We start from the raw sequence: 12,403 nt of genomic DNA, 5'->3' as shown, positions 1-12,403 counted from the left end.
ATATATATAATAGCTGGGGCTAACACCTGCTACTTACAGTAGGAGGGGGTACACTGGGTTCTGCAGATGCAGAGCAAGGGGGTTTGTCACCGTCCATGTCCGTCTGTAATGTCAGCCAGGCCTTACCTGGTGGTTCCCCACCCGGAACTTTAAAGAGGATCGTGGGTCAGCGTTTTCTGTGCTCCTCCTCCCCGTGGCCCAATTGGGGGGAGACCTTGCGGAAACGCCCCGATAATGCTGCCCCGGACGATGCAGCACAAACCGCCAGCCAGCCGGCGCGTGCGTGCGCTCCACCGTGGAACGCACAGGAACAGACCGGAAGAGACACGCGCCCCACCGGAAGTGACGCGCCACTCCGAGACGCGTGCCCTCAACCAGCGTGCCCAAGCGCGAACCGCCCGGGACACAGCAGGAGGAAGAGGAAGCCGGGGGGCTACAGGAGGCCCCTGGCATGCACGTCACCGCCCCGCTTTACCCCCAGAGGAGGCGCAGGAGAGGCGGGAGAGTCCTGCAGGCAAGGAGACAGGAGCAGCACCAGAGGAGGAGAGGAAAGCCCCCCGACCTCAGCTTCCCGGCTAGTAAAGGTAACATGTGGAGCTCCGATCGCCAGCCACGGCAGCCCCTTCAGATCCTCTTCATGCCCCATTTTTACCTTTGCCATGCTTCAATAGCCTCCATGGGAGGCTAGAAGCTGGCACCACTCGATCAGCTCAGCTACAGAGCAGCTATCATGAGATCGCTGCTATGTAGCAGAAATGCAGGCTTGCTATGAGCGCCGACCACAGGGTGGCGCTCACAGCAGGCCGGCATCAGTAACCATAGAGGTCTCCGATCATGTGACGGGGGTCGGTGATGCGCTCATTTCCGGCCACGCGGCCGGAAGCGGTAGTTCAATGCCGCTGTCAGCGTGGGACAGCGGCAGTTAACAGGTTAATAGCGGCGGGTGAATTGCGATTTCACCTGCCGCTATTGTGCGCACATGTCAGCTGTACAAAACAGCTGACATGTTGCGACTTTGATGTGGGCTCACCACCGGAGCCCACATCAAAGGGGGAGACACGACATGCGCCGTACTAGTACGGCACGTCGTGAAGGAGTTAAAAACTGCATTTTTGTGTTTACTTGTTAGCTTTGTCTAATATTTAAGTTTGTTTGGCGATCTGAAACATTTAAGTGTGACAAACATGCAAAAGAATAGGGAAGCAGGAAGGGTGCAAACGCTTTTGCACACAACTGTAGATGCTATTACCCACCTACTATTATCTATTGTAAGAGCTGAGCTGCAGTACACAAGAAGGGCCACTACACAGAGTACGGAGCTGTGCTATTGCGCTCTATTCTTTGTTTACATCTGGTCACACTGTTTACCTCCTTAAAGATATTGTCTGGTCATAAACGATAAATCTGCAGTCACTCTATGTGACTGCAGACTTATGAATCCTCACAGAGCATAGATACTGCAAGGATTCTCCGGTGTTAGCACTGGGAACGGCAGTTACGTGACCGAGAGTATGTGTCATGCATACTCCCGAACAGAATCCGACTAGACTGTTTCCGATGCACGCAATGCAAGTGCATGCGTTGTGAGGATTCACAAGTCAGCAGTCACATAGAGTGATTGCAGACTTGTCATTTTAGACCAGGAAACCCCTTTAAAAACCATATGAGTTACAGGGTATAGAATTTCCCGGCTCCCTATCTTTGATGCGGGCTCACAAGCAGAGCCCGCATCTTTGTTGGCAGGTGATGGCTATAGTAATCAGCGATCATCAGCCTGTAAGAGCCTGTTAATCTCTGACGGCAGCATTTACAGCACACTGGCAGGGGGGCACACTGTTCAATGCGAGCATCGGCGTCCCCGTGATGTGACTGTGGGACACCGATGAGTTGCCATGATGGCTGGATGTCTGCCGAAGACCCTTGTGCCTGGCATGAATGACAGTACTCCTGTGAAAGCCAGACGTGGCTGGCGTTCATAGGAGACTGTAATTTCTGCTACACATAGCAATAATATGCTATTGCTGTGTATAGTAAAAGTGATCAGATGATCGCAGGTTCAAGTCTCCTAAGTCGACAAACAAATACATTTAAAAGTAAAAAAAAAAAAATGTTTAAAAAAAAAAAAAATCAGAAAAAAACTAAATTTTTTTTTAAAAAAAGTATCATCATCCTCCTTATCCCCCCATTAAAAATTAAAAAATATATTAAAAAAAATACACACATTTGATATTGCTGCATTCCGCTGCAACAACAAAAACATTAATTAGAGGCATTCAAAACATTGTATATAGCCCGAAATGATATAAATAAAAACACTGGCCCTCTATGCAGAGAAACTAGCCTAGCCCTCACACAGCTCAAAATCCCAAAATTGAAAACGTTACGGCGTGGAAAATGAAATGACAAGCACATTTTTTTTCTGGGTTATTTGTCACAACTTAAGTAAAGAGATTAAGCTGATGAGCTGAACACAGCTGATCAGTGGGGTGCTATGTGCTGGACCCCTACTGATCTAATATTATACTAAGAATAGGTCATCAATATAGTAATCCTAGAAGACCCCTTTAACATTCAAGTATTTCTAATGTCATGAACTCTATAGACAAACTGTCTACCAAAAAAGAGTATCACAATAAATAGCAAAATCTATCTATGTGTGAGTTTACATTTCAGGATGTAATATTTTATATTATTTACTTACTTTATTGTTTTTAGAGTTCTCTAATATTTTCAGAATGTTATTACTTAATAACCTCGGGGCTAAACTCACCTAAATAGGAGATAGCTGAATCATTTTGCATAACTGCTCTGACACTTATGATATCATTTCATATTCAAGACATCTCATTTTCTCACTTACTATTTATTCCTAGACCTCAAGTGTTGAAGGGTGATGCAACAATCAGCAATGCACCATTGAACCTACTTGTGATTTTGCCTATTTTTGGTGTCTTTTTGAATCAATAAAATGCATCTGTGCCTGCCAAGAATTCTATTTTTGTACAGCCCAACATGGCTGCTCCAGCTTTATCTGTGTCTGATAGACTCGGCTGTTAATGCACGCCAATGTAATTTCATTAAAATAAACCACCCACAGAGCTATTTCTCCTCAAACTGTTTGGCAAAAAAATCCCCAGCTCTTTCCCAAATTGGATAATTAATTTCAGACTTTGTGGGGATCAGTTTTAATCTATGAGGTGCTATCACTAACAAATGACGACTTGTCTCTTCTGGAAAAGCAGACAGCGTGCTGGGGCCCATGATGTTTAAGCTAAATATCAACCTGTTTCTAGGGACACAGAAAAGGTTATTATTTTAGCAATTTGGGATGGATGAGCAAAACGTTTCCTTATACACATTAAACATAAAGGAAAACAGTTTGTAATTCTATTGCTAGATGCACGAATCTTTGGTACGAGCTGCTCCATATGCACTGAAGAACAAACGTTCACCCATAGAGGCACAAATGACCAAAGAGTGACAATCAATTACTGTTTGCTGTGGCCATTTTAACCATGGTGCAGTCGTTGCTGAGGATGCCATTTGGTTGCCACATCAACAATAATAACATTGTGCATACTACTTCAACATCAAAATATCAAAACACAACCTGAGAAAAATAGCCACAGGTTATGAAGAGACATATGCTTAGAACAATTAAAAAAATGCTAATTTTATTGAAAATTGAATATAAATTACATTTAAAAATAAGCAAGGAATCGCTAAGTTAAACAAAGGCTTATGTGGAATATATACTGTACATGTAAATTTATAAACGGTCGAGCATGTAGAAATATTCAGTTCAGTGCTCAGGATTCAGGATCAGGCTAAAGTGCCAGCGCAAACATTAGTACAAATAATTCCTCTATGGTAGCCTTAAAGTGAGAATATGAAGGGAACCCATAAAGGTGACTGACAACATGTGCATATAAAAATATTCAGTTTTATGTTCAGGATCAGGCTAAAGTGCCAGCGCAAACAGTACAAATAATTCCTCTATGGTAGCCTTAAAGTGAGAATATGAAGGGAACCCATAAAGGTGACTGACAACATGCGCATATGAAAATATTCAGTTTTATGTTCAGGATCAGGCTAAAGTGTAAACATTAGTACAAATAATTCCTCTATGGTAGCCTTAAAGTGAGCATATGAAGGGAACCCATAAAGGTGATTGGCAACATGTGCATATGAAAATATTCAGTTCTATGTTCAGGCTAAAGTGCAAGTGCAAACATTAGTACAACGAGGCCCTGTATAGTAACCTTAAACTGAGCATATGAGGACAGCTCAAAGAAGTGATTGGCAACATGTGCATGCAACACAAACATTCAAAGATATAGTGTCCACTTAAAGCCACAAATAAATCAAAAGGGATGTCCAACAAGCCCTGTTATTGCACCTTGACGCCACCATTTCGACACGCTTTTCTGACATGAATATATGCATTTGACTAATATTTTTCATTTTTTAGTCTATATTTTATGATTTTTTTAAATATTTTTTCAATTTTTGAAAACTTTTACTTTACCTTGTCCTAGGCTGGGACATCAGCTCTCCCTGCTTTTGCATTGCACGGTATTAGATCCGTGGATTGCACACAGGGAGGAGGCGTACGAGCTCCTCCTCTAAGCAGGCAGTTACAGGCCATTGTACCTGGGTGACCCCGTGGCTATCTTTTGGCCTGGAGTCACAATGGAGACCACTGGCACAAGACGGTAGCAATCACGTTGTGCCGATGTGAGCAGTCTCCCTTTCCAAACTGATTGATGTCGCTATCGATAATGGCATCAGAGGATTTAAAGGGAACCTGTCAGCAGGATTGTGCACAGTAACCTACAGACACAGTCAGGTCGGTGTCAATATACTGATTAAAATGATACCTTGGTTGATGAAATCCGTCTCTTGATTGTTGTTTAATCTATATTTTCAGTTTTGTGTTAATGATATGCCTGTGCTGTGGGCCTGTGGGGGGGTCTTTATGTGGTGTTCTGGTTAGCTATTCACTAGTGATGAGCGAGTATACTCCTTGCTCGGGTTTTCCCGAGCAAGCTCGGGTGGTCTCCGAGTATTTGTGACTGCTCAGAGTTTTAGTTTTTGTCAATGCAGCTGCATAATTTACAGCTGCTAGCCAGCCTGAGTACATGTGGGGGTTGCCTGGTTGCTAGGGAATCCCCACATGTATTCAAGCCGCAAATCATGCAGCTGCGTCAACAAAAACTAAATCTCCGAGCACTCACAAATACTCGGAGACCACCCGAGCGTGCTCGGGAAAACCCGAGCAACGCGTATACTCGCTCATCAATAGTATTCATAATACAGCCTGCTGATAGGTGACTGACCCCTCACTGACCTGCCCCCTAGTTTGCATAATGAATACCTGTACACAGTGAAGAAAAAAAAAACCTTCTGCAGGCAGGGGCCATCCGTGACACCTGCGCTGCTACATAATTGCATGTTGGCTGTCTCAATAATAAATGTGGTTGATGTTACACAGATAGAAAAAAAAATCTATTTTTAAATTGAAGATAGCCGAGAGCTGCTACTGCACAGGCGGCACCATCTTGGAGGAGGATTTTTTTTCCCTTCTCCAGCAAGATGTTGCCACCGGCGCATGTGCAGTAGCAGCTATCTGATCACCTATATACACCGATAGCAGCTACTGGGCGGGTGCAATTTTAAAATTGATTTTTTATTTATTTTTTTCTATCTGAATAACATCACCCACATTTATTATTGCGACATTACACATGCGATTATGCTGCAGCGCACGTGCCTGCAAAAGGTTTTTTTTCCCTTCAGTATGTAGAGATATTCATTATGCAAACTAGGTGGGAGGTCAGTGAGGGATCAGTGACCTGTCAGCAGGCTGCATTATGAATACCTAATCAGAACACCACATGAAGACCCCTTCTCTCCCCCCACAGACCGCCCTGGGGCACGAGCATATCATTAAGTCAAAACAGAAAATAAAGATTAAACAACGGCCACGAGACAGATTTAATCAACCAAGGTATCATTTTAATCAGTATATTGGCACCAACCTGACACTGTGTGTAGGTTACTGTGCAAAATCCTGCTGACGGTTTCCCTATAAACACCAGCGATAGGCGGTAGCAAACCTTGTGGGCATTGCCACAGAGTGTCAGATTCTATATAGCACTGACACCCGCTTGTGATTGTGGCAGCACACGGAGCGAGATAGCGTAATTGTCATGCCGTACAGGTATGGGGGGCTTGCGGAGACATACCTCCCGCAGCACCGTAAGTGTACGGCGGATGCTGTAAATGTGTTAATACTACACTGTGAATTCAACAACTTTCTGGCACAACTATAGCTCTATGAACAGTCCCTTTCTGGGCATATAGATTTCATAGATGGAGTTCCTCCATTTCAGACCTACTCCTTTACCCAGAATAGAGAGAAAATATGTAAAAGGGTCTCTCTTTTGCAACGATCAAGCACATCTCTTGTGAGATATTTTTTTTCCCAATGAACAGCAAGTAAAACTAAGTTTACTCCGCAGTGGCAAGGACAGAAGTGGCTTTCCGTGGCAATTACAGCTGATTGTCAGATGTTACAGAAGTTAGACAAAGAATAATCAGCTGATCCTTGGTCAGACTCATGTTAACAATGGGGTTGTTATTGGAAGATATCTTATTTAGGAATTTAATTGCTTGTATAATGGAGAGGAACAATATTCTCCCAGTCAACTTGGCTACCACGGAATATGTTAAGAGCATTGTATTTGGTAATCACAAAATGACTTATAATCTTATCATCATCGGGTGTCCCGGGATGAGGGGTTCCTTCCTTGTGTCTAACACTAGAGGTGCCATAGCTTGCCCTATTCCACGGATTTCTTCTGATGGTGAAGACACCGGGCCACGAAACTTGCCTTAGCTCCTGAATCCACCCTCAGTCTGTACTCTTCCCCCACCTAGGGAAGAGATGCGTAGTAGTGTACCGTAACACACCAACCAGACTAACAAGGTAATACAAACAGGGATAAAGGAAAATACCAATCATACAAATATACTCACACTAACAACAGAGGTAAACACCAGGGAGTGGAGGATGGGGTAAAACCAAAGTAAGAGAAGGAGGGGAGTTAGCACACACCCAAATTCTAGTAAAAGTCTAAGATAAATCTACCAAATGCCTTCTCAAACAACAACAAACAACCATCATCTCCTAAACATGCAGCATAAACTAGGTCTGGCAATGAGTGCTAGCCAAGACCAGATTATATAGGAGATGAGAGTGGCTAAGCGTGAATAACGGAGAACCTTAATGCAGGAAAACGTCCACAATTTCTCAGTTGAGCAGATTAACCTCTGCCCTGCTAAAAGAAACATGCACTGCTTAATATGAAGGTGAAGTACTTCTAAACAGTGCAGGAGTAGGAGAAATCAGACGCTGCGGTCTTCTGGCTCCTCTCTGTCGCGGTACACCCGTGACACTTATAAAGCCAAGTGACATTTTTTTTATTTCTTCACTAGTTCTAAAATAGTAAGCGCTGTATCATGAAAAGAAGTAATAAATCAACACTTTCAAAAATGCTGACGTCTTCCTTAGGCCAAAGCTCATTTATAATGGGCTGAGTTAAAATGGAAAACTGTTCTGTGGTCAGGAGAATCAAAATGATACATTATTTATGGAAAGCATGGATGCGAGTCCTGTGGACTCAAGAGGAGGGGAAACATCCAGCTTCTTATTGCACAGTTCACAAGCTGCATCTCTGATGGTGTGGGGTTGCATTAGTGTCTATGGCACTGGCAGCATACACATCTTGAAAGGCACCATCAATGCTGAGCATTATATAGAGGATTTAGGACAAGATTTGCTACCATCCAGACAATGTCTATTTCAGGGAAGGCCTTTAACATGACAATGGTAAACCACAAACTGCATCCATCACAACAACCTAGCTTTGGAGAAGTAGAGTTTGGGTGATGAACTCACCGACTGCAGTCTACACCTTTCACATCTAGTATACAGATAGTTTACAGACTATTGTTCAATGAGGAGAGGATGCTACACAATAGTAGACATGGCCCTGTCCAAACTTTTTGGAGATGTGTAAGTGCCATCAATTTATAAAAGGAGTTATTTTTTTTCAAATGAAATGCAAAATGTCTAATGTTTAACTTCTGATCTGTGTTCTATTGTGAATAAAATATGTCTATAAAATTATTCCAAATTATTGCATTCTTGTCATTACATTTTACACAGTGCCACAATGTTTTTGGAATTGGGGTTGTAAATAATATATTGCTGCTTGTAAATTCAACTAATGTAAAGTTAGACAATATGGCCACTTACCTGTGCTGAGAATCCACAGAAGAATCCAAACCAGAAGTGCACTAGCGTAAAGGCAAAATTTTTATAGAAGAAATAGCAAAGGAATTTACACATTCGAAAGTACGACCAGCGTCCATGAACTAGGAGCAGTCTTTGTAGGTACCTAAACTGGGCAAACGAATAGTCGCTGGCTAAAACGGCCTGCATGCCCTCCTGTCCGCTGATGCCAACACCTATATGAGCACCTGCAATCACCAAAAGAAGAAACAAGTTAGCAGAAGAATGAAGATTCTCCTATAAGACAAACAGGCAGATATGCAATCTCCAGTTATCTCACTTTCAGATGTTTCCTGGGAAACTTATTAAAAAAAAATCTGGGGTTGTATCAGACACATCCCTGAATCCTATCAGAAAGAATCCGATAACATTCCCCTGGTAATGTAGGTCATTGGGATATTTTATATTGCTTTCACATGCTACTGAAAACAAAACTGCATGGAATAATAAATTCTTTTGCATGGAAATACCACGGATTAGCTTCTTTAAATTATAATACTGCACATTAAACTATAATACTTCACAATCAGCATGAGGGTCAACTAGATGATCAGACTAGTGTGAACATTGTCTGATTCAAAACTTTCCCAGGATACCACGACCATTTTTGCTTTTATAAAGAATCAGTACTTGTTGCCATACCAATCAAACAAGGGATTACAATGATGTGAAAAAGTGTTTGCCCCTTCCTGATTTCCTATTCTTTTGCATGTTTGTCACACTTAAAAGTTTCAGATCACCAAACAAATTTAAATATTAGACAAAGATAACACAAGCAACACAAAATGCAGTTTTTAAATTAATGTCTTTATTATTAAGGGAACAAGGAATCCAAACCTAATGGGTCCTGTGTGAAAAAGTGACTATACCTACCCCCTTAAAACATAAACTAACTGGGGTTTACCTCATATTTGTGAAGATGAGATCAAATACCCTAGCCACACCAAGGCCTGATTACTGCCACACCTGTTCTCAATCAAGAAATTTCTTAAATGGGACCTGCCTGACAGTGAGGTAGCCCAAAATATCCTCAGAAGCTAGACCTCATGCTGTGATCCCAAAAAAATCTGGGGCAAATGAGAAACAAAGTAATTGAGATCCATCATTCTACAAAAGGTTATAAAGTAATTTCTAAAGCTTTGGGACTCCAGTAAACCACAATCCACAAACGGCGAAAACATAAAACTGTGGTGAACCTTCCCAAGAGTGGCCGGCCTACCAAAACTACACCAAGAGGGCAGCGACGACTCATACGAGAGGTCAAAAAAGACCCCACAACAACATCCAAAGAACTGCAGGCCTCACCTAAGGTCAGTTGATCATGACTCCACAATAAAAAAGAGTGGGCAAAAATGGCCTGAACGGCAGAGTTTCAAGACGAAAACCACTGCTGAGCAATAAGAACATAAAAGCTTGTCTCAGTTATGTCAGCAAATGGAAACCATGTGGTACATGGAACCATGAATTCTGCTGTCTATCAAAAAATCCCGAAGGAGAATGTCCCGCCATCCGCTCGTGATCTCAAGCTGAAGTGCATGTTGGTTATGCAGCAGGACAATGATCCAAAACACACCAGCAAGTCCACCTCTGAATGGCTTAAGAAAAACTAAATTAAGACTTTAGTAGCCAACTCTAAGTCCTGCCCCTTAATCTGATTGAGATGGTGTTGCATGGCCTTAAAAAGGCGGTTCATGCTCTGAAACCCTCCAATGTGGCTGAATTACAACAATTCTGCAAAGATGAGAGGGCAACACTCCTCCAGAGGGTTGTGAAACACTCACTGCCAGTTATTGCAAACGCTTGATTGCAGTTATTGCTGCTAAGGGTGACCCAAGCAGTTATTAGGTTTAGAGGGCAATCACTACTTCACACAGGGCCCTGTAAGTTTGGATTTCTTTTTCCCTTAACAATAAAGATCTTTGTTTAAAAACTGCATTTTTTTCATGTTTACTTGTGTTATCTGTGTTTAATATTTAAATGTGTTTGGTGATCTGAAACATTTAAGTGTGACAAACGTGCAAAAAAATAGGAAATCAGGAAGGGCAAACACTTTCACACCACTGTATATTGGCAAAAATACCGTTTAAAAAAAATGGGCTTGATTCATCAAGAAGCATAATTCTGGCTGAAATTATATGACTTTTGGTGCTTTGACGCTATTTTTGCCCAGAGACGGGATGGGTGGCATGACGAAAAGCAGCATTTGCTATGCCACAAATTTTACTCCAGCAGTGTCTAGAGTACAATTTGTGTGGAGGAACACACCGAGCTGTAAGTTGCTTGGCCGACACGCTCCTGATTCGCAAATAGGCGTATGCCTCTTCATGAATCAGGAGCGTCTGACTCCAGCACATCTCATCATTAAGACCAGCATGATCACGCCAGCCTCGATGATTCGGGCCCATAGTTTTAATAATGATGATACACAATTTTGCTTTGAATGCTGCTTTTCAAGCTCTCTCCCACCAAACATTTTTAAAAGGAACCTGTCATCTGCTTCAAGCTGCCCAACTGCAGGCAGCAAGAATCAGAGCCTGACTGCATAATTGCAGCAAAGTATATTTTTCTCTAAAATGCTCCAGTATTTCAAAAAGATATGCTTTAAAAATCCAGCAATAGACCATACCTAGAGATGAGACTAGTACAGTTCTGCCCCCGACTGGCTCTTCCCTGCGCTGCTGAAGGTGACTGACAGCTCTCTCCCTATGAGTATACAAGGAAGAGACCTGTTTAATGACCCGCAGCAGTGCTGGGAAGAGCCACCGAGGACCACAGGAATTGACAAGACTATTCCGGCTTCACCAGAAGGTAGCAGAAAAACATACCTGGCTGCAACAGTGAGTGAAGATCTGATTCACACTGCCCACCGATTGGGCAACATGAATCAGATGACACGTTCCCTTTAAAAATTTTGGACTAGATTAGTAAAGTCTTGCACTATTAGATGAATGTTACTCCCCATAATGTATAGTACAGTATTAGGTACAATAACAGGAGTATTAATGAATGCAGCATTCTGCATGGAGTAGAAAGCATTCCCTGCAACACTGTGGCTTGATTAGGCTACAGAGAACAAGGCATGCCATCCTCTTGGGCGCAGTGCAGGTGGCATGAAGGTCAGACATACAGTAGTGTGCAAAATAATAGCAGTGTGTTCAAAAACATGAGTTAATCACAAAATCTTTATAGTAGTTTTTATTTCCATGCATTGGGGACACTTCAAAACTTGAAGAGAAATGTATATAATTTTTAACTACGGTACTTTGCAGAAAATAACAAAAAATAAACATTGGGCTGTTCAAAAAAAAAATAGCAGCATCTGCATATGTCTTTACAAACTCTGAATATGTACTTTTTGTGGGTTTAGCATTCCTGTGAATCACTAACCTAATATTTAGTTGTACACCCCCCAGTTTGTTCGAACTGCTTCACAGCTATGTTGCATTGAGTCACCAACTTCTGGCCCCTGTCAGCTGTTATGCCAGCTCAGGATGCTTGGACTACATCCCACAAATTTTTGGCATTTGTTGGCTTTGCCTCAGAAACGTCATTTTTTTTGTGTAAATCGAGTTTATTAAGTTGTACATAAGCATATACAAGAATCAAAACAATAAATTGCAATTATATTCACTTACAATGGGGTAAAGTGAATATGATAGATAAATAACTTTATAACCAATGTCAAAAGTGAACATATATCAAATAATCACATAAAAAAAATATATGTTAAAAAATGATTTTATTAAGAACCAAACATTACCAAAATTTTACAAAAAAGAAGAAGAGACAGCAAATAATACTACATTATATTACAAAATGTATAATTAATGAGAAGACCAGATCTATATAGTAAAAAAGATACTAGAAAAATATATAAATAATTCATATACATATATGTGACCTTCCAAAGTGCAAAAAGCAAAAACCAATAGATGGCACTACAATAGGCCCTCTATCCAAATAAAGTGCATATGCATCAATAATAATGGTCTAACCCAGACAACTAAAGTGCATAAATCTCTGGAAAAATACTAGTACCAGTGT

General features: G+C 41.6%; 1 protein-coding gene across 4 annotated transcripts in view; it reads right to left on the bottom strand.

Moving 5' to 3' along the window:
- Positions 1 to 12,403, bottom strand: part of ATP8B4 (ATPase phospholipid transporting 8B4 (putative)) — a 327,013-nt gene that overhangs the window by 27,605 nt on the left and 287,005 nt on the right. For all 4 annotated transcript variants that reach the window (XM_077263705.1, XM_077263703.1, XM_077263704.1 and 1 more), the window contains one exon: positions 8,324 to 8,547. In XM_077263705.1, the coding sequence (XP_077119820.1) occupies positions 8,324 to 8,547 (224 nt within the window). The remainder of the gene's footprint in view (positions 1 to 8,323; positions 8,548 to 12,403) is intronic.

Source organism: Ranitomeya variabilis, chromosome 5, assembly GCF_051348905.1.
Source record: "Ranitomeya variabilis isolate aRanVar5 chromosome 5, aRanVar5.hap1, whole genome shotgun sequence".
In the NCBI taxonomy this organism is placed as follows: Eukaryota; Metazoa; Chordata; class Amphibia; order Anura; family Dendrobatidae; genus Ranitomeya; species Ranitomeya variabilis.
The sequence above is the reverse complement of the archived record's forward strand: the minus strand, read 5'-3'. Positions and strand labels throughout refer to the sequence as shown.